This window comes from Barbus barbus (assembly GCF_936440315.1).
Source record: "Barbus barbus genome assembly, chromosome: 43".
NCBI classification, from domain to species: Eukaryota; Metazoa; Chordata; class Actinopteri; order Cypriniformes; family Cyprinidae; genus Barbus; species Barbus barbus.
The window spans coordinates 26,011,604-26,039,577 of record NC_136721.1 but is presented as its reverse complement, the minus strand read 5'-3'; the positions used below and the strand labels follow the sequence as shown (position 1 = coordinate 26,039,577).

Below are 27,974 nucleotides of genomic sequence, written 5' to 3'. Positions count from 1 at the left end.
ATTAACACAAACCAGCTCTGCGCAAACATTGACCGTTTTCCTCAATCGCTTTGGCAATTCAATCAAATACACATTTATATCCCTGACAGGCAATGTTTGTGATGTCTGATTAATCGGTCTCTCTCACAGACGCAGCGTCTCCATCTGAATGTCCGTTTCATCAGTCCTCGCCCTTCTCTTACACGCCTCAGAAGAGCAGGAGAGAGAGAGCAAGAGAGGGGGCTGATGGGTAACGGAGAGCAGAAGGACAGCGCTCGATTTCTGTCGCTCTGCCCTTCAGTGACTTTCACAGTCCAGCGAGAGAAACACTGTTACCATCAGACGAGTGTGTGAGACATCTGCAGCTCAACACACACACACAAACCTGTATACACACAGCCTGTGTCCCAATGTGCACACTATCCATCCTAAATTCTTTGTGATATTAGTAATTTTCAATACTATTTAGGGCAGATAGTGGATAGTATACACATTGGGACGCAGGGACAGACTCATGGGGACTCGTGTCACAGTGGGGACCTAAATTTGAGGTCTCCATGGGTACAAAACACTTATAAATCATACAGAATGAGTTTTTTTGAATGTAAAAATGCAGAAAGTTTCCTGTAAGGAGTAGGTTTAGGTGTAGGGCAATAGAAAATACAGTTATAAAAAGCATTACGCCTATGGCGTGTGTGTGTAGTGTCTCACCTGCGTGTGCTTTGTGCAGGTGGCTCTTGAGGCGGCTCAGGTAGGAGGATTTAAAGGGACAGAACTTACAGCGAAAGGGCTTCTGATGTCCGTGGTGTGACTGGATGTGACGGTCCAGACTGGAGAAATATAGACAGCGGTCAGACACATATATGGAGGAGAAACAAGCATCTGATCAAAACCAAAAGAGTCACTACATCCACAATGAGCGACGGTCAGTTCTCTACCAAGTGCTTAATGCACCCGTGCTATTTTAGTATTATTTATATACTAATATAGTATTTATTAATAATCAGAATTAGCTTTTTTTTTTTTCTTCATTTTAAATGTAGTTTAATTTTTAGTATTTATGCACTTTGGCATTTCCATTTAACACTATTTTTTTATTTCAATTTGAGTAATTTTAGCACTTCAACTTAAACATTTAAATTTGAGTTATTTTAGTTAATTTTAGTTATTTGCCAAGGCAACTATTTATCATTAATAATCATTAATTTATCATTAATTTTTTTATTTGGAATTTCACTAAATAAAATCCTTTTAATCACCCTAAAGATCTGTGAAAGGAACACCTCTCAGCAGAAGATCCCTGCTTTAGCGCGGAGACTCTGACAAAACAGCCGTCTCCGTCAGGGATCTTGGGAATCAGTGTTTTTTATCCACGGTTCCCGTGTGGCACATGAATGCAGCAGCTTTCTGGGTCACGGAACATCCAGTGAATTTACTCCAGGGAACCAAACAAAGGTCCTGCGCTTCAGACGAGACTAACTGCTCTGTCAAAATATCTGCCATTCTCACAGGAAGTCAATGAGGAGACGTGACTCAATCTACATCTCACATACGTTTTCCCTTAGGATTTTCTGTATTTATCTATTTAACTCTTCACTCTTCGTTTGATGTAAGAGACAAAAAATGTACGAAAAATGTTTATTATTTTAGTGCTTTAAGGCAAGACACTAAGACAAAAACTGTTTTTTCATGCATTGGACCATTTTAAAATGTTAGGCTTTTTATTTTTTTTTAAGTGTTTATTTTATTGCACTTTATCTATTTGCGTCAGTAGATTTTTAATTCCGAAATGCAACTTTAAAAGTTTTTTCTCCACTTTAGTAACACTTGCACACAACTTACAATTTCTTTCCCATCTATAGTCTGAAGGTTTGTTCATATATCATTCACAGTGATTTACAGGACATTTTCTTCCTAAAAACATGGTGAAAATGCATATTTTTAAAGGCCTTGGATTTTTTTCTCCACTTCAGCAGCACTTAAATACACCAAAACTTACAGTTTTATTATTCTCTATATTCTGAAGATTTTTAGTGAGGGGTTTGTTCATAAATCATTCGCTTGATTTATATCACTTGATTTATTTTTATTGCACTTTAAGTATGTAGATTTTATGCCGTCTTCTCAATATGATTTTTTTCTCCACTTCAGCAGCACTTAAATACACCAAACTTTACAGTTTTATTCCTGTCTATATTCTGAAGGTTCTTAGTGAGGGGTTTCTTCATATATCATTCACATTCACATCACAACATTGTATTCCTAAAAACATGGCAAAAATGCATATCTTTAAAGGCTGTGAGTTTGTTTCTCCATTTTAGCAGCACTTACAAACACCAAAACTTACAGTTTTATTCCTGTCTATATTCTGAAGGGTTTTGAGAGGTTAGTTCATACATGATTAGCCTGGTTTTTCATTGCACTTTATCCAAGTATGTAGGTTTTAGGGTGTTTTCTCAAAATGAGTTTCTTTCTACAGGAGCATGTGATGTGAAGTCTCACTCACTTGTGTCTAAACGGCGAGGCGAACTGACAGTACTGGCAGCTGTATTTGTCGTTTCTGTTGACGAGCGCTACGGCCGTGTGGCTCCTCTCGTGAGAGCGCAGGCCCTGCATGGACATGAACATGCGGTTGCACATGCTGCATGGATGCCCAGGAACCACTCGCTCCTTCTCCGGCTCCAGCGCTCCAACCATCGGCTCTGTTTCCACGGGCACCGGCTCCTCTGTCTCCATGGCGACGTCAGCCGGTGATGCACCAGTCTCCAATGGGTCAGCGTCCATGGCAACCACATCCTCCAGGTCGCCGTTGGTGATTCTTTCCATGGGAACAGCAACAGGCATCTCCGCTGCTTCCTGCTGTCATAGGAAATGACTGATATTACTCCAAATCTGCAAGATGTTTTGCATTGTGATATTTTCATTACATTTACATTTAGTCATTTGGCAGACGCTTTTATCCAAGAGTGACAGACTCAACCTTTGAAAACTATTATCTTTACAGCCCATTCTTGAATCAATATATTGGTCAGACTGATATTTAACACAATGTGATTACAAAGATAAAAAATGCACATGAATAACCAAACCAAATGCCCATGATAACTAGACGCCACAACAGTGAGGTCATGTACTATTTTAAACATGTAACATTGCATACGGATTCAAAACGATGATAAAATAAATAGTACGCAGTACAGTATTCCACTATTCTGTGCAGTACTGCAAGGTTTCCCAAACTGGAATTCAAATTGATGGAAAAATATTAAATAAATCATAAACATTTTAATTATACAAAATTTCTGTCTTTCTAGGACTGATGGCATGCGTACCTGGTATCCATTCTGCATCCATATTAACATGAATGTTTTTGTTTAATTGTAAAAAATGATGTCTGTTTAGGTCATTGTATGCATTTTTCAATTCAATTTGAATTTTTTCAATTTTAAAATAAAAACAAATCAATCAAACTGAACACACACTAAAACACTTCATGACGTGAATATTAACCAACGTGCATGCAAATGGGTTTTTAAATTTAAATAAATTATTGAATTAACTTCTCAGGCGGACTTCACAAATATTTTAGGTCAAAGGGCTTCAGCGGACGAGAAACCTTGGGAATCCCTGCCTGAGTGTCTCTGTTCAGAGTGTGTGTTCTGTGGCTGTGAGCGCTGCCGCCTAGTGTCCGGTGCGATCCGTCCCGTCTGCTGATCCTCACTGGGCTTCTGTTCAAATCCTCAGGCCTGGGCCTCCCTGCCAGCACTGGCACTCTCTGTGGAATACTAACACTAAGGCGCTTACACGCCTCTCTCCATGCCACACCGTCAAGGCAACCTAACTGGCTTTCTCTTCAGAGAGAGACGGAAGGGTTGCATTGAGAGTCTCAGGATTCTTCTGTGATAAAAAAAAACTGGACTCGGCCATGTCTAAATGCAGCTCTGCAGAAACAGTCCACCTTAAACGGTATGGTTAATAAGCAAAGTCCTCATGAAAACCATTACACTGTACTAAATGGCACACATTTCTTCTATAATACAGATATTACAACCATGCATTAACTAACTGAAACTAACATTTATGCTCTTTAAATAGCATTTTGCCAATTCATTGTTTAATTATGCATAGAGATTTCACAAGCTCTGTATTTTTAAAAATTAATTTGTTACACTGCAGGACCATTCAGATCAACTACTATAGATAAAAGTTGATTAAATGTGGATCTAAGAAATACACTTTCCTGACTACATTAATGTAAATGTTAACCATAGACATGTTTTGTGTCAACTACCCTATATAGAAAGCTCCTGACAGAAAGGCTGCTCCAATTTGTTGGCTTCTAAATACCAAATTTAGTCCACATTCTAAGGCCGCATTGCATTCAGAAAAGAGCTTCAGAAATAAGAAAATCCTTCAGTCTTTATATGCAAAAAGTGTAACACAAGGCCACAAGATTTAATTACATGACCAACTTTATGACACGTTCAAGGCTGTCCTCATGAATGCCCACACAAGAAAATAAAACACTCGAGTTTAAGGAAATGTCATAACACCGCACTCATCCATTTTCCCTGTTTCTTCTGAAATACTCAAGAATTTGCTCTATTTGTCCATTTCATTGTATGTGCAGTCGAACTGTAGTGGTTTAACCATCTAAACAAGTGAACAAGACACTTGAGTGGAAGGAAAAATAGGTCCAAACGGCCTGTGAATGCACTTGCTATTAGAATAGAGCAGAAGAAGAGAGGCCACCTCAGGTCTTAATTTAGATATTGTGCACAAATCTAACAAGATGCCAAAAATAGATGAGAAAACTGAAAGAGACTGAAGAAGAAAAAAAGTCACAGATGAAGATTTATCAAGCACTCACACCTTTTCAAAGCCCTTGATGAAGCATGAAGTAACTATGCATGTTCATACCTTTACATGTCCTTCCTTGGCCTCCCCGTACTGAACATGCTTTCTCAGGTGGTTGCAAATGGCCCGGAGGGTGGGGTGGACCTCCACGCAGAAGTTGCACCTGTAGCCGATGGGAGTCTTATCGGGGGTGCCATCCACCTATAGGAAGAGACAATTAACAACAGAAGATCATTAGATGCAATCTAGTTTTGTTCTATCACTTGAAACTAGAATCAATGAAGCTTCTTGGCTCAAAGCTGCGCTTAAAAGTTAAGTGAACTGTAGAACTAAATCTTAAGTGTCAGTCTTAGAGATGGTTCACGACACTTTGCTGCGCCCCAAATGGGATTTTGGATGAATTAGGCATGGACCAATCACTGAATTTCCTTATTTAAGAATATTCTCAGATGAATTCACATTGAATGTTGAAATTCCTAAGAGGAGTTTACATTCAAAACACATTTGACAAAGAATTTTCAAGACAATACATTATGGCAAGGAAACGAAGCGTCATCACAACCTTCAATTCCGATGAGAATGCATAGCTGTGTAAAGTTAGTGGTGATATGAGGTCCTGCTTTGTCCAAACGATACCGTTTGAATAACTGCTCGTCGTCATTTCTAAAACATTCTTTCTCTCCTGAAAGATTTGCACACGTCTGTGTCTCAGTGCCATCACAAGCCCCTACTGGCAGCTCCTAACCACTCGAGAGACCTTGTCTTAAATAACTGGGAGAGTAAGAGTGATTCTTGGCTTTAAGAAATTTGATAACTCACTTTTATACTTAAGTTTGAAAGTAGGAGTAAAATTCATGAATTCTTTGAGAAGCTTGATAAATACGGGCCTGGGTTAGTCAACCATTATAAACACTTCTACCCATTACAAGGTGTTTAAGCTCACCTTATTCTCTGGTTTGGCTTCGGGTGGCTCTGTCGTCCTCTGCTTGCTTTGAAGCTGTTTTCTTCGCTCCAGCCTCATGGCTCTTTTCTGGAAATCCTCATTGTGGTTTATCAGATGGACGCTGAGTTCTGGAAGAGTCAAGAACTTGATTTCACAGTGGGTGCACTGGTAGAGCTCCGTCCCATCTTCCACAGGGCTCGGAATGGTGACGAAATCCCGCTTGAGCTCCTTGTCGTGGCAGTCATTGTAATGCATCAACAGCAGCTCCGCTGCGCTGAACGACAGCTTGAAGCATTTCAGGCATTTAAAGGGGAGCCAGTCCACATCACCTTCAGGTTCCACCTCGTCCTTAGCTTCAACGACTTCCACCTCCATAGTAGATGGAGGTTTCTCTGCCTCCTTGGAATAGATCACAGTGAAGTAACGGCCCAGTTTGCTGGAGGGCTGCTTCTTGGGAAAGACTCCTGGGTGGCGCTTTATGTAATGAGAAACGATACTCTTCCTGCTGAAAGCCTGGAAGGAGCAGAGTGAACATTTCCTTCGGTCCACCGCAAGCCTTAGCTCTTCACTCATCGCTGGAGACTCTGCCTCTGATGCCAAGGGCACCATCACCTTGTTTGGTTTCTCCACCACCGTCTTGGATGCTGCCAAGCAATGCGTGTAGTAGGCGTCGATGTCGTGCCGTTTCTGGTAGTGTGCAGCGAGGCCTTTGCGGATGGGGTTGGTGTAGGAGCAGAGGGCACATTTAAAGACATTGTTCTTCCCTTCGGGCTGCGCTCTGACATTGTTATGCTTGATACGGTAGTGACGAGCGATACCTTTCCGAGTGGAGCAGAAGTATTTGCACAGCTGACATTTAAACACCGCATGCTTGTCGCTCTTTGGGTCTTCGGGAAGCGTAAGGTTAAAATCACAGACCTCGGAGACTTCGGTCACACTGCTGCTGCTACATTCAGCGACCAAATCGTCTCTTCTGGTCGGCGACTGCGTGGCAGTTGTTTTGAACATGTCTGCGGCAGATTGGTTATGATATTTCTCATAGTGTATCTTGAGTTTCTCTAAAGTGCCATGTGTGTAAGAGCACATCTTGCAGCGGTAAGCACCGTAGCCCTGCCGCTGGGTTTTAGATCGCTCATCCACCTCGCTAACCAACTCATTTACCCGCTCGACATCCTCTGCAAAGTCTTCTGCCGTGACTTTGATGGAAGGATGTCGTTTCTGATAGTGTGTGAGAACTCCATGTATGCGAGAGTTCACATATGGACAGTGTCTGCACTTGTAAACAGAGCTAGGGTTGATATCTGCTTCCTGAGCGAAGTCAGCAGCTTTCACTTTCATGCCCGGGTGTTTTTTGCCATAGTGGGTCAGAAGCCCATGAAGACTGTTGTATTCAGACAAGCACACGGTGCACTGGTAAGGGTTGTTTGAGATAGATGATGTGGCAGACAGAGAGAGATTAGGCTGTCGCTCATGTGTTGGGCGGCTGACTTCAACTGCAGCCTCTTCCTGCTGGTTGCTGTTTAACGGACTGGACATGGAAAGGTGTCCTTTGGGCAGTTGTGGGAGCAGCTTATCAGATGCTTGGTTTCCTTTGATAATGTCGAGCAGGACAGACTCGTCACCTTTGATGGCCCAAGGGTGCACCGCTTGGTAATGGTTAGTAATGTCCCAGATGGAGCACGCCTCAAAGGCACAATCTCTGCATTGGTAATGCTTCGTTTCAGAGTTCCCAGCTTGTCTGCTGGTGGAAGTATCAGGACCAGCCCATAGTTTGCTGGCCATGTACGTGTAGTCGACGTTGTGCTCAGGATGGCGTCTTTGGTAATGCATGAGCAGCCCGCCTGGTTCAGCGTGGGAATATATGCACCACTCACAGTGATAACCAGCCTCCAACACACCGTCCTGATAAGCCCAGTGTAAGATCGTCATGGCCGTGGCCTTCACAGTAGGATGATCCTTCTTTAAATGCTTCTTCAAGGCATACACATAAGGAGATGTGTATGCACAGTGTCTACACTTCAAAGATCGGAGCGACCTGGATTTTTCTGCTTCAGTAGCTACAGTTGCAGTGGACGTGGAACTTCCCGCTTGGATCATCTGCGCTCGTTCTCTCTGACTCCGGACCACAGCAGTGTGTCTACGGACGAGGTCAGCGTTGGCTTTCACGTCCCTGTGCTTCTTCTGGTAGTGAATCAAGACCCCCTTCACAGTGCGGTTCCCGTAGTCGCAGTGCTGGCAGAAGAACAGCATTTCAGGTTCCCCTTTGTCAGATGCTCCTTTAGTGTTGGAATTACCTGACCCTTCAATCCCGTTGTTGTTGAATTGCTTCAGAAACTGTTTAGGGGGTGCGATCTGTAACTCATCCATGAGTTTCAGCAGTCCTGGGGTTGGGGGTGCTTGCTTTATGTACTTTGCCGTCACCTTAATCTCTGGATGTCGCTTTTGATAGTGGACCAGAACACCCACAACAGAGCGGTTGTTGTAGACACAGTGTTTGCAGTAGTAAACATCTTCATCCGGAGCCACAGGCAAGATGACGTTTGAAGACTTGGGGGTGCTCGTCAGGCTGTAGGTTGAATTGTTTGACAACTGTGCTCGGTCAACAGATATGACCCGCATGGTCTTCTGTATGCGGAAGTACGAGGCCTTTTGCTCTGGGTGCTTTTTCTGATAATGAACCAGTACTGAGTGCATGTTGGGACTTGAGAAAGAACAGACATCACAGTCATACACCACCACATTACCACCCAGACCTTCTCGAAAAGATTCAGCCTCAGTGTTTGCTTCTGGCGTTTTGCAGATGCTTTTGAGAGCAGGACTGGATGATGATCTGGACCCAGATGAGGTGGAGCTGAAACTCTTCGGCCCAGAATTCAAGATTTCCCTCAGTGTTTGGGACTCAGCAGCACCCTTATGAGGCTGATCGACCATGTAGCTGGAGAAGATCATGGCATTGTTGATCTTCACTGAAGGGTGCATTCTTTGATAATGGGGCATCAGGCTTCGCACATTTGGACTTGTGTAGGAACAAAAACGGCACATGTACACCAGATCTGGTTGGTTAAAGTTCAAAACGTTACTTGCTTCTGGATGGTGTGTCATATAGTGCTGGTGCAGATCATTAAAGTTGTTATATTCGATGAAGCATTCGAGACAACGGAAGACTGCGCTCTGATCCTCTGGGTCCAGGATGTATCTGAAGCTAAACTTGATATAAGGGTGCATCCTCTGGTAGTGTGTGCTGACACTGCGAGCAGACTTGTTTTGGTACTCACAATGTTTGCAGTAGAACAGGTTCCCGGGTTCTTCAGTATTGTATTCAGTGTTGTCTTGATATGTCTCTCTGCTATCCTGACTGTTTTGATCTTGGGCATCTTTAGATTCCAAAGAGGCAATGTAATTGTCTTCATCATCAGAAATGGTTACTTGAATGGGAATGTTTCTTGAGCCGAGTTTGGACTGCAGATTGCGTTTTCTTTTCCCAACTCCACGCTCTGTCTGAACACTTCCAGAATTTCTAACATGAAGATGCTGAGTGTTGAAGGTGTAGTGCTGACTCTGAGCATCAGAGGATTCTCTCTCTTTGCTTGTTTCTAAGTCAATGTGATTCCCATTCTCCTCCACATCGTCATCCATCTCCTCAAGGTTAATCACATCTTCGTGCTGTTGGCTTTGACTAATCTTGCTCTGAAGATTGTTTGCAATTTCATCAATCCTTGTCCGTTTTTTGACAGGAGAGAGATCCAAGGGCAAATCGTTAATGGACTTTCTTGCTGTTTTCCCAATAAGATGCTTCTTGGTTGAAAATCCAAGGATTGAGGTCTGAGTTTTCTGAACGAAGCTCGAGGAACTGTAGGTTTCGGATTCAGAATCTTGCTGCTCATTGGATGAGCCCTCTTGACCCGTGACTTGTGTTCCATCACAGTATGAGTGTTTGTGTTGCTGGTGGACACGTAGACCTTTCAGTGTGACCGTGGAGAAATTACACAGTGAGCACCGATGAGGACCCTGCTGTTCCTCGACTGCGTTGGATTTTTTCCCGTTGATTTTAGAGCTACCGTTTCCTCCGTTCACTGGCTCGGACCGTTCAGCCGGACCATCTACACTTTCGCTGGTTAAGTCCATAGTGTCCCATTCGGAAGACCCACCATGACATTGTTTGTGCGCGTCAAGTTTTAGTGGGTTGGTGCAAAGAAAGGGGCACTCGTCACATTTATACACCGTAGCTTTGCCAGATAAGTGTATGTTCTCTATGTGACGAGAAATACTACGCCGGTGCATGGTCAAGAAGGAGCAGAAAGGGCACTGGAACCTGTTCATATGTCTTTTGAATGGAACTCCTTTAGTTTCCAGCAAGTCATTATCCTCTTCTGACAGAAGCAGCTTAGTAGAATCCTCAGCTGACTCTGTGTAATTGGGATCATCCAAGTCACAGAGTTCATTATCTGAACTGCTTCTGGAATCATTCAGCATGCTGGCATCTAGATCCATGCCAGACCTAGACATATCTGACATTGTGAAAGTCGATCTCTCTGAGAGTATGGAAGATCCTGTGCTGTTGGGTACTTTTGCTGTGAGCTGCGAGTACTGAAAACTTGATATCCCTGAAGTGGCCTTGAGTAATGCATTGCCAGAGGATCCTTTGACTGATGAGGCATTAGTGGAGGAACCTTCATTGCTCGCTAGATCGTTCAGGTTCAAATTGGAGGTTGGAGTGCTTCTCCTGGATGAAGCGGAATCAGACTTGCTGGATCCCGCACTTCTGTCTTGCATTTTGGGCTGTTGCAAGGATACCATGATCTTCACCATGTTATGGTGTTTCTTCATCATGTGTTCGGCTAACTGCTGCCTTTGCGAAGTCTGAAATCCACACCACTCACAGTTAAAGCCTCCTCTTGACTGGGGTTTGATCATAGATTCCAGCACACTACGTTCTACATCCTCCGGCGACTCTTCACATTGTTCTTCAATGGAGGAGGCGTCAGAGTCCAAATCCAAAACCTCTGCTCCAGCAGGAGGAGCCGAGTGGCCTGGTAGACCTTCTTTGTGATGCATTTTCTGGTGTTTCAGAATCCGTGCTCTGTGTGGGGATTTATAAGTGCAATACTGGCAGGAAAAGACTGTTCCTACACCATCATGAGTCGTAGCGCTGCAGCTGGCCTGCTTGGAAGTTTTGAGGGATCTTTCATCGCTTGCTTCTCCATGGACCTTCCTGGTGTGTTCACTGAGAAGAGAGCTGGATCTGAAGTACCGCACACAGAACTTGCACTGGAAAAATGGAGTTGACGTTTTGTTTGAAGGTTTTGCTGACTGGTTGTGTTTCGCTTTCTTTGAACCAGAGAAGTGCCCAAGGTCTTTGTTAAAGGATTTAATACCTGAAACATGAACAGAGAAAGAAACTAATTTCAAACAAATTTAGCTCTTCTGATGTAGTTTCTTTAACTGCTAATGTGTCATTATTTCTGAATCGCAAATGTTGATATACCTCCTTCCTTTTTCAACGAGTCATAATTCTGATTGCTCAAGTCTTCCTCATCCTCTGTTTGGCTGAGGGAGTTTAACGAGTTTGACCTGGATCGTCTGGGCGACCCGTCTCCTTCTCCCACTTCTGCGGGCTGCAGGAAGGCAGTGTGGACGTCTTGTATGTGCGCCTTGAGCTCATCGTTCGACTCTGCACGGAAATCACAGCCATCGCATTGCAGCACTTCCATCGCTTAGGACTCCCTGGAAAATCAGGGAAACCTGGTTAGAGACAGAAAGAAAAGAAATGGGTAAGAGTACAGAAACACAGGCTGTAAACAAACACTTGGAAAGAAAATTTCACAGCATTGTATTTCACAGAAAGTCGAAAGCAATCTGAAATTCTGACAAGGCAGAATTCAACAGAAGAATCTTTCTTTTTTTGGCGAGTGGTCAGTCTGCTCCAAGAACAATAGCTGAGAAGGGATTATGGGCTGATTTGTTCCATTTTTTTATTACCCCGGGATAAGCCTCAGCTGGAGCACACCAGTGGGCCTTGGTATTTACATCAGCATGTTCCATCAGATTGCATCAAGCCCTTCTGAAATAAGATTGAGTGAATCCGCCAAGGGATGAGGAATGCTCAGGGCTTCAGAGATGCAGTGCAAACAGAAAGGATTATGGGGCGGGCCGTCACTTAGAGGTGGCATTATTATGTCCTGTGACCTAGGAGCACCCGGCAACCATGCCAATCAATGAGCTGAAACTAAGTATGATTCTGTCAAAGTTACCAAAATTCAGCATATACACATGCTTGCCTGTGCACAAATCCCTGCTGTACTTGGGAATATTGCAATATTTCATTAGATTGCACTGAACATTTTCATAAACCAATAAAACGTTTCCATGAAAATCTACAAACTGAGCCAGAAATTACAGAGAGTATGTTAGGAACATATGATTTGAATAAAACTGATTGAGCACTAACCTCATGTAAACCTTTTATCCAAAAATACATATAAAACCACAACTGCCGCTTTTCTCTATAATTCCAAACGACCATGTACAGAAACAGCAAACATGCTTTTCTTTCATCATGGGTCATTCTCGATCTGATCTGTGTGGCAAGGACATGAATATTAGCATGAACTCAACAACAGGAATGCATTTAGCAGTCGTACAGCACGGTACCAGCGCTGCAGATCTGAAAGCCATCAACAAAAACCAGAGTAAATCTTCAGCCTTGGCTGGCTCTCTCACCAGGACACATTCTGCGGGTGATTTCTGCAAGAAAAGGCCTCAATGTCAAGGCCAGTGTTATATGGGTTTAGTGCAACGCTACACATTAGAGGAGGCCTTGAATGCTGTAAAAACAAACAAAATAGATTTTTACTTGGATCTTAGTCAGTCATTCTAAAGGCACAATAGACCAGTTTTACCGGTTGTGAGGTTAAATTGATCAAATCAGTGATTAGACTCTTAATTCACAAATAAAAGGGACCAACATACTATCAAGGGGCTGCAATTGTTATTAAAATAAGAGACACAAATGCACAAACTATAGTTACCCTAGAACACGTGCCTTAAATATGATGCAAAAATCAAAATCCCCTAATAAATTTTGCACGAATATCATTTCATGCAATTCTAAAGCAAAACAAAAAAAGATTGTTTGCTTTCATCAAAAGCTAATAAAAACCTTTCTACTGATGCAACCAAGGCCATGTGGTTGGGTAAAAATAATACTAACTATCTTTTCATGTTGCAATCAAATGCTGATAGATAAAATTAAGGTTTGCACTTGATTTCAATAGTCCACTTTAGATATTATACTTTCCTAACTCTCACTAGTGTATTAGTAAACTGTTAGGTTAGGGTTAGTTGAATAATGTACTTGCAAAGTTACTTATAGTCAGTTGGGGAAGTCGTGGCCTAATGGTTAGAGAGTCGGACTCGTAATCCAAAGGTTGTGGGTTCGAGTCTCGGGCCGGCAGGGATTGTAGGTGGGGGGAGTGAATGTCCAGCGCTCTCTCCACCCTCAATACCACGACTGAGGTGCCCTTGAGCAAGACACCGAACCCCCAACTGCTCCCCGGGCGCCGCAGCATGGCTGCCCACTGCTCCGGGTGTGTGTTCACTGTGTGTGTGTGTGTGTGTGTGTGCATTTGTTCACTACTCACTGCTGTGTGTGTGCACTTGGATGGGTTAAACGCAGAGCACCAATTTCGAGTATGGGTCACCATACTTGACAATACGTCACGACTTACTTACTTGAACGACTGTTAGCAGATATTAAGCAGACAGTCAACTAATACTCTAATGACTGCTAGTTTAATTAAAAGTCAACCAAATTTCTAAAGTGGACTATTAAAATAAAGTGTTAACGAATTAAGTTCCATCCTACATTACTGTTGCTTCACCCACCGGATGAAAATACTAAAACGATTGGAAATATCACATGTATGTCTGTGTATGCCGAGTTATGTATCAGTGCTTATGGGTTTAATACGTAAGGGTTAAAACCCATCAAATTGGCACATGCAATCGTTATACAGACACTAGACTGAAAACAGGTTTCATGGCTGAATTGTTGGAATTCCTGATAGATGAGAAGATTTCTTGTCGAGAATAAAGACATCTGAGCTCTCACACCTATGGCTTATCACCTGTGGCCTCAAACCGTAAAAGCAGACACAGGTTTCTACCTTCATACTCAACAACACTGCCAGTGTGTCCCAGGGCAGGTTTTCCCATTGTCTCTCGAGGTCGAGTTTCAGCTCCACCCTGATGTGTTTCAGAGGAACTCAAAGCAAACTTACACTCGACAGCCATATCTGGACAATCCATAAAGTCTGTAGGAGGAAAACACAAATGCAAAAATAGCAGACATAAATCAACACAAATCGCACCTAGCAGTCCGTCCGCCGGAGCATCAGATAGATACTTCCAGGCTAATGGGGTGAAATTTGTAAAGCTTTCATGTGCTTGGCGCGGCTCTGACAGCCACTGAGCACCACAGATCCTTTGAACTTCAAGGGCCGCCATTTTAAGAGCAGCGATGTGTGCTGAGGTGTTCAGACAGAGCGTAACATGGACTCACAGATCTGATCCTCTCGCTGCCACTGGAGAGCAGCTGACAGAAATCTATCTAGCAGATGTAACGCACCCAAAACCTTCAGCCTGCACAGCTCAGCAGAACCACAGAGAAAAAAAACCCTTCTGGCGTGCCAGCCTGAGCTCAGCCGGTCATATTTCCAACATCTTGGGATTTAAAAAAAACATATCACATTTTACATGCGGCAGAAGCTTTTACCCAAAGTGATTTACAGAGCATCCAAAGGTGTGCAAGTGGAGCATGCACTGTGCTGGGCTAAAGACTTTGCCACATTAGACACTTCTCAAAAACACTTGTCTATTTATATATGATTGCAGAAACTTATCCAAGGCGTTAGAATAACCTACCAGCAAACTTTCTTATAAATGGTGCACAGGTGTATTTGGGACAAAGCAAAGGATGGACGCACCAAACATTGATGTGATAAATAATGCTCTTCATCCTTTATGACATTATTTTCAAAAACAAACTTCTCGCAGGTTAGGTGTTACAAGCATCTTGAAGACGCACTAAATCACCAGATCAAAAAACGTAAATGTTTCTGTGAAGCACCTAATGTGTGTCAAAGACACCGTGTATGAGAACTCAACCCATGATCTTGGTGTTGCGAGCTCTACCAGTGTTGGGGCCGCGTTCAGTGTGATACGGAAAGATCTTTTAAACATTCTGCAGATATTTTCACCCAAAGTGATTTACAGAGCATCCAAAAGTGTGCATCTGGAACATGTACAGTGCTGTGCTTAACACTTTGGCCTATTAGATGCTTCACAAAAACACTTGGCTATTTATAAACTAGTCAACATTTGAAGTGGATCAAAACCTTTCATCAAAGTTGTCCTAAAACCAAAATGCGTTCTTGCCTTAAGACAACTTTGATGAACTTTTTCGATCCAAATGTTGACTACTATACTTGACTGTAGAAACTTCTCCAAGACGTTAGAACAACCTACCTGCAAACGTTCTTAAAAATGGTGCACAGGTGTGTTTGGGACAAAGCAAAGGGTGCACGCACCAAATATGAACATGATTAATAAATAAGTCTTACAAGCAGTGGCTGAAACTCCTCGCAGTACTGTACCTTGGCGACTGGTTGTTCTTCCAAGCATCTTGGAGAAGTTTCCTACTGGCACATTAAAGATATAAAGAACTGTCTTAAAACACATGTTTCTGTCAAGCATCTTATGTGCCAAAGACTTCAACACAGTGTGTATTAATTACGGGCTCTACCGGTTTTCCCCATTTACTGTAAAATTGAGTCACGGCAACATGTTTTTTCCATATACTTCAACTCAAATTAAACCCATTTCAACTTCATTTTTTAAGTTACACAAGATTCAACTAGACAAGATGAGTTTAAATGACTTGCACAGCCAATCTGATAACAAACTAAAACTTGAGTTCAATTGCTGCTTTAAATGTTCAAGCTGAATCTAGTGAATTTTCCACTTCCCTCATCTTTTTTTAAACGTGAATGGCCCCTTAATCATAAGTCTTAATTTCACTGCTCTCAACACTAAGTTCAAAGACATTTGGTCACCATGACCCTAAACCTGCCTAACTTTACCAGGCTTCCTCAAGACTGACTAGTCTAATCTGGTTGACTGCTGACTGGTTGTTTTTGAGCATGGACAGAGTCTCATGTCCTCAAAACGAGCTCAGAGGAACTAAAGCTTCACGAGGAGTCTAAAAATTCAAAGCATGCTTGAACTTCCCTCTTTCAGAGCTCACAAAACATCTGCAGCCTTGGGCTAAGAATGAGGAAGACGAGAGAGCGACGGGGAAAAAACTGGAAGCAGCGAATGCCGGTCAATCCCACCGTAGCCAGATTCCAAAGTCTACTGACGCTTGTTAATTACCAACCGGCCGACCTGCCTTCACAGCCTCCTCTATCAGGATCCCAGCACAGCCGCCCCTCTCAAAGACACTCTCTGAATAAGCCAACATTAAGCTGATTAGAAGTACAGGGGTTTTGTCCTTAACCACCATCTCACACAACAGACAGAGAGAGAGAGACAGGACTCTGGCTAAACATTCACATTCTTCATTATGTTTGACCAGAAACATCTAATCAGCTCTCATGAACGAATAATGACGCACTGATTAACAACAATTTCAGCAAATTGGGTTGAAGCTGAAGAACAATTACACACGGTAAAACCAAACAGCCAGAAACTACTATTAATATTTACCCCGATTATTACAAATAGCTATTGCACGTTAAGAGTTGTTAATGATGTAGCTGCTCTAGGACTATTTAATCGCTCAGAGCTTCACTGAAGTAGCATGTTAGTCTCAGATCTTTCCTCTGGAAAAATATTGCAAGAGTTTAACCCTCAGAAAGCATTCAGGTCTGTTTTAACCTAGAAGAGACACATTTCTCAAAAATGCAGTTTTTAGAAAGAGAACGAAACTTATCAAATGCTTCAAGACCTTCAAAATAATAATAATAATACAAAGATAGCGTTATAAATGTGCATACATTTAAAAAAAAATATATATATATAAAAAATGCGTCAGAGACTTGTGAAAAGAGTCCACTACGTGTCAAAAATACTTCTTGTAAAATTATTTATGAAGTTATAGGAGTGTCAAAACACTTGTAAAATATAATTCACCTTTTCTGCATCTCTCACACACTTTTGAGACTGAATTGTAATTTTATTGATGAACATGTGTCTATTGATGAACCACCGCAGCATGAAAAACAGATCACTTTTTTCATCTGAAAGTGAAAGTTTATGCAAGTAAAATTAACTTATTTTGCGTGAGACTTTTCAGAGTAATATTCATATTGTTTTGATGTTCTGTTAGAAATACGCAAATTTCATAAATTTGGACTGTTTTGAGCACTCATGACTTATAAATTCAATCATTAAATTCCATTCAGTCCAACGGGGTTAAAACCAGTAATTCTTAAATTATATGTCGTTATAAATTTTCATACAATTATATAACGAAAGCAACTTCCTTCGTAATATTGAAACAAAACTTTGTATCATAGTTTTTTTGGTGCGGTTCATGTCTAATTTGAAATTTCAAAGAATTTCTCAATTAAATGCAAAAATAACACTCAAAACTTTGAAACTTTTTCTTTTTTCAGAAGTTGCTGATCAGATACAATACGGTTTTAATTGGAACAAAAATACTGATTTATGACAAACAGACCCAGAATGTGAAAACAGATTTGATAGATTATGGATGCATTATGAGGGTTAAAAACCAACGAGGACAGCTGCAGAGATAGCTATAGGCACCGTTTCCTCAATCACGCTTCTGTCTTTCCACAGTCTGAAGATGATACAGGAACTGAAGATCTGGTTCTTTCCGTGCAGACGGGTGGAACGGGATCTTCAGTGTGCGGTGTGGAGCATGTGTGTCCTTCTCACTGCAGAACTGCCGGTTATATAAGCTTATGGAACACATTATGTAAAACACACGACAGGGTCGATCAACAGATTTCTGCCACATAAACCTCACTGGAGCAGGACCAGAGATGTCAACACTACTGCTACTTCAGTTGATGCGAAAATAAAATGAATGTGGGTTTATTTATATTAATATTTCACTTGACAAAGAAGTGGGTTCAATACAATCTTCATTTAGTTTCACTGAGATACTATCAGTTTACTATCACCATTTAATACAGTTTGTATTTTTTTTTTTTTTAAGGAAAAAAATAGAAATTTTATGTTGTAATTTTATATATACAGTGCTGCTTTAACGTTTGTTAGAATTTTATATATTTCTACATAAATATGATCCAAAACAACATCAGATTTTCATATAAGTACTGAAAGTAGACAAAGAGAACCAAATCAAACAAGTGAGAGATAAATATTTTCTCTGTCATTTATTTATTGAGAAAAGTGATCCAGTGTTACATATCTGTGCGTAGCAAAAGTATGTGAACCTTTGCTTTCAGCATCTGCTGTGTCCCCCTTTTGCTGCAGTCACTGAAGGTAAAGTTTCTTGTGAATGCTGATCAGTCCTGCACAATAACATGTAGGAGTTTTAGTGCAGAACCACTTAAACTCTGATGTTGGTGGGTTTCTCCTATGAACTGCTTGCTTAGGTCCTTCCACAACATCTTAATTGGATTAAGGTCTGGACTTTGACTCAGCCGTTCCAAAACATTAACTTTGTTCTTCTTTAACCATTCTTTGGTATAATGACTTGTGTGCTTGGGGTTGTTGTCTTGCTGCATGACCCACGTTCTCTTTAGACTCTGTTCTTAAACAGATGTCCTGTCGTTTTTCTTTAGAATTTGCTGGTATAATTCAGAATTCATTGTTCCATCAATGATGGCAGGCTGCCCTGGCCAAGATGCAGCAAAACAGGCCCAAGCCATGATACTACCACCACCACGTTTCACAAACAGGATAAGATTCTTAAGCTGGAATGCAGTGCGTTCTTTTCTCCGAACATAATAGATTCTCATTTAAACCAATAAGTTCTATTTTGGTTTTATCCATACATTAAATGTTTCTCCAGTAGCCCTCTGGCTTGTCCACATGATCTTTAGCAAGCAATTTTCTTTTTGGAGAACAGTGGCTTTCTTCTTGCAGCTCTGCCATGCACACCATGCTTGCTCAGTGTTCTCCTGATGATGGGCTCATAAACATTAGCCAATGTGAGTTAGGACTGTAGTTGCTTAGAAGTTACCCTGGAACTTTTGCAACCTCACAGACTATTACACGTGCTGCTTTGGAGTGATCTTTGTTGGTGACGTACTAACATTTGATAGTCATTGCACTGACTGAAAACACCTCTGCACAGATGGACTCTAATTTCACCTGTAAATTAACTGCTAATCCAAGAGATTCACATACTTTTGCCACTCACAGATATGCAACATTGGATAATTTTCCTGAATAAATAAATGACAAAGAAAATATTTTTGTCTCATTTGTTCCAAATAAAAATTGGACTGTGTCCTATGGTGTGACATGAAAATATATATAAAAAAAAAATAAATAAATAAACTTAACACAAATAACATGAGACAAATGTATCTTCATTCTTAGAGTTACAAATAGCATGAGAGAGGTTTATCTTCAGTGTTATGAGGATATTTTTTGTACATTTTTCCGTCACACCATAGGACACATAGGTCATATTTATGCAGAAATATAGAAAATTCTAAAGGGTTCACAAACTTTCCAGCAGCACTGTATGTATGTGAATATATATATATATATATATCTCTCTCTATCTATATCTCATGGTGTGCGGTGGTGTTTTAAAATGAGGAGGCAGTTTTTATATTTATTTATATATATATATATATATATATATATATATATATATATATATATATAGTCGTGGTCAGAATTATTGGCACCCTTGGTAAACATGATCAAAGAAGGCTCTGAAAATAAAACTGCATTATTAATCCTTTTGATCTTTTTTTTTTATTTTTTAAATCTAACCTTTCATTGAACTAAAATAATTGAAAATGGGGGAAAATCTCATTATGAAAAATGTTTTTTCTCAAATACACATTGGACACAATTATTGGCACCCCTAGAAATTCTTATGAGTAAAATATCTCTGAAGTATATTCCCATTCATATTCACAATTGTGAGCACTCCAGGGTGATTATGAACATGAAATTATCCAGCCATGGCTTCCTGTTTCACAGAAATATAAATAGGAGGGAAAACAAAGCCCAAATTCCCTTAATCATCCATCACAATGAGAAAAACCAAAGAATATATTTCTGATGTGCAGCAAAAGATAATTGAGCTTCACAAATTAGTGAAGTGGCTTTAAGAAAAGAGCTAGAGCAGTGAAAATTCCCATTTCCACCATCAGGGCATTAATTAAGAATTTCCAATCAACAGAAAATGTTACGAATCTGCCTGTAAGAGGACGTGTGTCTATATCGTCCTAATGCACGGTGAGGAGGAGAGTTTGAGTGGCTAAAGACTCTCCAAGGACCACAGCTGGAGAATTGTAGAAAATAGTTTAGTCTCGCGGTCAGAAAACCTTTAAAAAAAAATAAAATAAATAATCTTTTTTTTAAATGGTCAAACAGCCCCTACACCACATGTTGTTTGGGAGGGTTTCAAGAAAAATTCTCCTAGCTGATCCAAAAATAACCTCCAGCATATTCAGTTATCAGACACGACTGGCACTTCAAATGGGACTGGCTTCTATGGTCAGATGAAACTAAAAAATGAGCTTTTTAGCAGCAAACACTCAAGATGGGTTTGGTGAACACAGAGATAAAAAGTACCCCATGTGTACAATGAAATATACTGCTGTATTTTTGATGTTGTGGGCCTATATTTCTGCTGGAGGTCCTGGACATCTTGTTTAGACACATGGCATCATGGATTCTATCAAATACCAACAGATAAAAAATCAATAAGTGACTGATTCTATTAGAAATCTTATAATGGGCCATGTTTGGATCTTCCAACCGGACAATAATCCAAACACAAACAACACAAAAATGGGTCACTGAGCACAAAACCAAGCTTCTGCTGGCCATCCCAGTCCTCTGACCTGAACCCTGTAGAAGATGAGAGAGGTGAACTGAAGAGAAGAAGCTGTGAATCTGAAGGCTCTGGAGTGATTCTGGATGAAGGAATGGTCTCTGATCTCTTGTCAGGTGTTCTCTAACCTCATCAGGTATTATAGGAGAAGATTTAGAGCTGTTAAACTGGCAAATGGATATTTACCAAGGGTGCCAATAATTCTGACCACGACTGTATAGTGTTTGTGTGTAATAATATGTCCCTGTTACACTTAACGTTTACACTAAGTGCAAATAGCTAAATATTCTATTTAAACCTAGCAGGATTTTCTGCTATTATACTACTTATTGCAAATAGTGGCAATTATCTGCACCTCAGTATTGTAGTACATTATAAAACAGTATGCAATAACATATTGAGTGTAAATTATAGTTTTAATTCAAATTATTAAATGGATGTCATCTTATTGGGACAATAAATCCCTCCCTACCCTAATCCTACCCGATACTTTAAATTCAACTTTTAGATTATTTCCTTCATTATTGTTGAAAATAGGCTATTTGCCTTTCCGACGTGATATCGGATTTGGAAAGGCAGGGGAAAAACGGTCTTCTGTAATGCTTTATAAATCACACGTTGGCGGGCAGAGTTAATGTAAATAACCTCTGCCATAAGGCGACCTATATGCACTTAAATAGACACTCCGTTTTTTATTTGTGAACTGATTTTATCAGGAACTTATTCAGTAGCATATTATCCCAGAATCAGATTTGTACTGAAAACGTACTCTAACAAGGGTTGAGAAATGATCTAAGAGACTTTCTGTCTTCTGTGGAACATAAAATAGATATTTTGAAGACCCAAACAACACTGGACCCATTGACTTTCATTTCATGGATGTTTTATGGTGCTTTTTGCCAATAAAATGAAAGTCAAAGGGGTCCAGTGTCATTGTTTTTTTTTTAATATATTTGTGTTTCATAGAAGATAAAAACATGTTTGTAACAACATGAGGGTAAATAAATGATGACAGATTGAACATTTTTGGGTGATGTGTTCCTTTAAAGAGCCACTACACACAAATCAACATGTATCAAACATCATCTAAAGGCTTGAACATATAAAGCCCTGAAATCCTCTCATCGTGGTAGACCACGGGCCGTTTCCTGAAGAACACTTCCTAAAGCACGCTCAGAGAGCTATTTTGGGTTGAATCGGGAATGGTGCCCTCGTTGAGCACACAAAGGTTACGCAAGCAACCAAAATAACTCTGGACTGAGGGTTTGCACAAACCTACCAAGCATTCTGAAGCTGGAGAACGTTCCAGAACTCCTTCGATCGCACAAAACGCTCGAGATCACGAGAGGCCAGAGAAGAAGAGGAAACGCAGCCAGTCAAAAAAACTTCATGTTCTCCATTACAGCAGGAGAAACAGCTCTGCAAACCTCTAGTTCCTCAAAGCGCTCGGTCATGTGCCTTCCCTCAAATGAGGAAGAAGTCTCAGATGATTCTCATGATAAAGCTCGGTCCGCGCCAAAGATCTGCCAGATGAGATCAGACACACAACCGGTTCCTGTTCTCACTGGGGTTTCCTGATAAACCTGACTGAAAAAATTAATAAATTCCGTGAGTGACACATAACGACGTCTCCAACCGTTCGCAACATCACGTCTACAAAAGAGCCTCAAAGATCCTTTGAGGATTGAAGAATGTAAATGGTTTGGCTTCATAGGCTTAAAATAATCCCAGAAATGCACACAATACCGGTCAAACCTCTTCTGCTCACTAAGGCTGCATTTATTTGACCAAAAATACTGTAAAATCAGTAAAATTATGAAATATTATTCTAATTCAAAACATCTGTTTTCTATGTGAATATGTGTTAAAGTGTAATGTATTTCTGTGATCTGCAGCTGTATTTTCAGCATCATTACTGCAGTCTTCAGTGTCACATGATCTTCAGAAATCATTATAATATGATAACATGATTATCATATCTTTCTGTAAAATGAAAAACTACAAAAGTTTGGGGTGAAATTAGATTATTTTTAACATTGATAATAATCAGAGATGTTTGTTGAGCAGTAAATCAGTATATTATTATGATTTCTGAAGATCATGTGACACTGAAGACTGGAGTAATGATGCTGAAAATACAGCTGCACATCACAGAAATACATTACACTTTAACACATATTTACATTGAAAACAGCTGTTTTACATTGTAATAATATTTCACAATATTACAAATTTTACTGTGTTTTTCATCAAATAAATGCAGCCTTGGTAAGCAGAAGAGAATAAATCAATAAAATTAAAAAATATATATTATTCTAAACATTTGAGGTTTTATATTTTCATCTTGTGTTCAAACATAACAATTTAACACACAAATGCAAAGAACCTAATCTAATACAAGAACGCAGTAAAAGTGACTTCAGACGATCACAAACACAAATAAATCTGAGCGCTTCACATCATTCCTGACGTTCATATCAACAGATGTGAGATCTTCTGGAGTGATGTGCTCATAATCTTCTTCCTGCATCCAAATCACTGGCTTTTATGTTTCAAAGCAAATCCCTTCCAGGAAGCATATGGCAGCAGAAATAGGTCAGCCATTAACAAACCAACATGAAGCTTCTGAGACGCATCCAACACAAGCCGTTCCCAAGAGTCGATTTAAGACTCGCTAACCCCTTCTGCAAAAACACTAGCATTATTCTCCACTCGTCTGTCCATGAGCGAGACAGTGACGCTCCCGCAGGGCCGGCGCTCCGCACACGCACATCACGCACTGCGCGTAGGGCACCAAGTGCTTGGGGGGGGCACCAAAAAATCTGGGTCGTGAAAATATCATCACAATATAGGCTACTAGTATAAATAACAAATAAAATATTTCTAGCATGTTAATATACAAACGCAATACAAAAGTAATATAGGCCTAGACCAAATTAGTCGAGAAAAAGGTGAATCTCTGTGCCAGTCTCCCTCTGGTGCCCCCCCTTCCCCACCTCCCAGTGGTCTGTTCAATTATGCTTCAATCAATTTCAAATTTGGCCGACACCGACCTCAGACATGGCCTCGAAAAGGCACCAAGAGTCGGGGGCGGAAAAAAGAAAAAAGAAGAGACAGCGGGATGATGCTCGCGCGTCGCTTGCAGGTAAGGCAATGTTTTAAATAAAAATGTTAGTTTTGTGCGTGTAGTATGCATGTCCAGGGGCGTCGGCGCGTCCGCGTCGCTAGTAGTGCAAAAGATCCGGGGCTTTAGCCCTGCATGTTGAGTCTTTTATTTTAACGGGGTCCGGGGGTTTCTCCCCCGGGAAATTTTGAAACTTGGGCTGTTAAAGATGCAGTTTGTTTGAGAAGGAAAGGAAGGCCAATCGTTGGGGTCCTCATCGTCATATTTGAATGACAAATAAAGCTAATTTTCCCCCTAGGTAGGCTATACGTTACAGATGTGTGTGCATAGCTATTAGTGCAGAACGTTCCCTATTGTAATTTCTTCGCTTCAATATAATGCCTATCTGCCTCTTGGTAAGGTGAACTTTAGAAAAACCCTGCAACTGAACGTGATGTGATTTTGCCAAATTAGACCGCTTAGATAAAGTTTTTTCGTTGTTCTATGCGGTCATTTTCAAGAGGTTCGGCCAAGGGCGACATCTGTTGGTGAAACTGAAATTAGAAAAAAAAAACCCACAATCTCAGTGTTTGTATATTTTCATATTCACAGAGTTGTCAAATTATTAGGGCTGGGAAAAGATTAATCTCGATTAATCGCATCCAAAATAAAAGTTTGTCTACATGATATATGTGCGTGTACTGTGTATAATTATTTTGTATATAGAAATTATATATACAAAATAATTATACAAATTATATAAATTATATATACAAAATAATTATACACAGTACACGCACATGTATCATGTAGACACAAACTTTTATTTTGGATGCGATTAATCTTTTCCCAGCCCTACAAATTATGTACAGAATTATTATATTGTGCCTCATCAGACCTCTTTTAAAGGTAAAATAGAGTTTTGAATTTTAAATGTTCCAGTGACACATAGGCCTATATAAAAGACTAATGTGTGCAATATTTTTGTATGATGGTTGATGGTTCAATCAAAAATGCATTTCAGTAGAATCCCTGAATATTGTGTCTTGTATTTCTGAATGCAGGGTCAATGCTAAAATACATGCAAGGAGCAACTCAAGGCCAGGAGTATGTAGAAGTAAATTCTACTGTGCAGTTATGTATGGTTATTTGCAGTTTAAAATGTGCACTTTAAAATTCATACTTCATAAAATTCATACACTTATACTGTTATTTGCACTTTAAACTTTTTTTGCACTTTTAACTTTCTGTGTTTACATTGTTCTGTTCCAATTATTTATTTGCAGCAGTTATTTTGGAAGTAAAGAGAACCTAACTAAGAAATTCTGAATGGTAGTTATTTCTTTGGTGGTGGTGGGGGGGGCACCGCCAAGCGTTTGTGCTTAGGGCACCCAAATGGCTAGCGCCGGCCCTGCGCTCCCGAGAGACTCCATTCTTTATAAAACACATAGTAATGGACTGATATATCAGCAATATCACGAGAAACAGAAAACAGCACAACTATGATACTGCTTCTATACAACAGCTCCATAAACAAGGAAATATTGAGTAACTTTCATTTTAGACACATTGAGTTACTTTGTCTCACACCTCTATGATTCAGTGTTGTTGAATGAATCATACGAATGAATGATTCAATGACTCACTCATAATGAATCACTCGTTTTATTTTCTGAAAGAATCAGTGCAGAACAAATCATTTGAAACGTATTCATAAAGACAGCCATTTGTTTTATTTCTCTGAATGAATCCGTGTTTTGAACAAATCGGTTACGGGGATGATTCAATGACTCATTTATAAAAACAGCCAATTCTTCCTTTTCTGAAAGAATCACAGTGAATTAATTGCTATAATAAATAATTCAAGGACTCATAATGACAGACACTTGTTTCTTTTCTAATTCTTGAATAAATCAGCGTTTTGCATGAATCAGTTGATTGAATGATTCAAAGAGTCAGAGACATAATGTGACCCGCAGAAAGAGTTGCTAAACCATTTTTTGCACATTTCGGTGTGTATATATATATATATTTATTTTTGTTCTTTAATTGTTGTGGGTTCCACATATTAGAATTCATAATTATTATGATGATGATGTTTGCGATATTAAAAACTGACTTTAACAGGTTTTAATACAAAAAAAAAAAAAAAAAAAAAAAAAAAAAAAAAATCACAATTAAAGAGTAAATAGTGACCAAAACAAACCGCAAACAGATCAAAACAGTAAAACAAAATGTCTTTAAAAAACAAACACAAATTAAAAATATTAAACAATATGAAAACAAACTATTTAACATTCAAATACACTCTAGATTTTAAAAAATTCTACAATGTTTGATCAGATTTAACATACATTTAACATTTTCTAGTTGTATTTAATATTAATTTAACATTTTTATCAAATAAATGTTGTTTGTTTTGCTGAAGTAGGTTGGGCTTTTTTGCAGTGTATGTGCTGTTTTAATGTGCAGTAAAGCAGGGCTGTTTCCAGTGAACAGGACACCACAAACCAGGACTGTAATCAGAAAACAGGAGGTCTCGTTACCATACACTCTTAAAAATAAAACGTTTTTACTGGTATCGAAGAACCTTTAACATCCACGAAATCTTTCCATTGCATAAATGGTTCTTTATAGTGGGTTCTTTAGATCATTAAAATGTCGTCAGTAGCACAGGTATATCTGTAGAAATAGCCAACAATACATTGTATGGATCAAAATTATACATTTCTCTTTTATGACAAAAATCATTAGGATATTAAGATCATGTTCTATGAAGATATTTTGTAAATTTCCTACTATAAATATATCAAAACTTCATTTTTGATTAGTAATATGCATTGCTAAGAACTTCATTTGAACAACTTTAAAGGAGATTTTCTCAATATTTAGATTTTTTTGCTCCCTCAGATTCCAGATTTTCAAATAGTTGTATCTCAGCCAGATATTGTCCTATCATAACAAACCATACATCAATGGAATATTTATTCAGCTTTCAGATTATGCATAAATCTCAATTTCAAAATTTATGACTGGTTTTGTGGTCCAGGGTCACAATTACAAAAAAATACATGAATGGTTCTTCTAAGAACTGTTCACTGAAAGGCTCTTTGGGAAGCAAAAAATGGTTCTTCTATGGAAGATATTTATCATAACATGAGTGCAGAAACAAACAGCAGGGATCAGTGATGTTCAGCTGAAGCTTCTGAGAAACTCAGGCTGTGGTTGAAGAGTCATCTCACTTCACTGATCCTGACTGAATCATCTCCTGCATCAACGCTAGCGACTCCATTTCACAGCTGACACTGGTCAGCCACCATTTCGTGCTGCTCAAGGCAACGGCTGCAGATCTTCCTGACTCTTCAAACCCTGCTGGCCTTTTCTCAAGAGACCGACGCATGCGTCACACGAGAGCCAACACCTCAACCAGCTTCCTCGTGCTGCGAAAGCAAAACTAACAAATCACGTCTCCTGAAACAAACATCTCAAAACCTCTGCAACATCTCAATATCGGAGCTATCTGAGGTTTGTCTATTTTAGGAGAAACATCCTTTGAGTTGATACTGTAATGCCATTAAGACTCGTGCAATTACGGCTGGGCGATATGGCAAAAAATTAGATTTTCTCAGAATGTTTGACCAATTCTCGATTTTTACGATTTTTAAGTAGTCAACTACAAAATGTAGCTACAACATGATTCAAGTAACCTTTTCTTTATTAACCCTCCAGTTAGAGGAAATTCTGTTCCAAGTGCACCGTCAACATGATGCCAAATGTTAAACGTCTTTGCAGAAAATCTATGCGTGAACTACAACTACATCTTGTACAGTCGTGTATTTGAGAAAAACATTTCATAATGAGATTTTCCCCCATTTTCAATTGTTTTAGTTCAATGAAAGGTTAGATTTTTTGTGAATTTTTTAAATAAAAGATCAAAAGAATTAACAATGCAGATTAATTTTCACAGCCTTCTTTGATCATATTTAGCAAGGGTGCCAATAATTCTGACCACGACT

General features: G+C 39.8%; 1 protein-coding gene across 3 annotated transcripts in view; it reads right to left on the bottom strand.

Moving 5' to 3' along the window:
• The window catches only part of znf462 (zinc finger protein 462), a 53,283-nt gene that overhangs the window by 13,075 nt on the left and 12,234 nt on the right, over positions 1-27,974 (bottom strand). Inside the window, exons 2-6 of one of the 3 annotated variants that reach the window (XM_079404439.1) lie at positions 11,265-11,521; positions 5,780-11,154; positions 4,900-5,037; positions 2,486-2,838; positions 691-809 (exon numbers count right to left, since the gene is read on the bottom strand). In XM_079404439.1, the coding sequence (XP_079260565.1) occupies positions 691-809; positions 2,486-2,838; positions 4,900-5,037; positions 5,780-11,154; positions 11,265-11,490 (6,211 nt within the window). In that variant the 5' untranslated portion in view covers positions 11,491-11,521. The remainder of the gene's footprint in view (positions 1-690; positions 810-2,485; positions 2,839-4,899; positions 5,038-5,779; positions 11,155-11,264; positions 11,522-27,974) is intronic. The other 2 variants (XM_079404441.1, XM_079404440.1) reach the window with 2 other exon arrangements.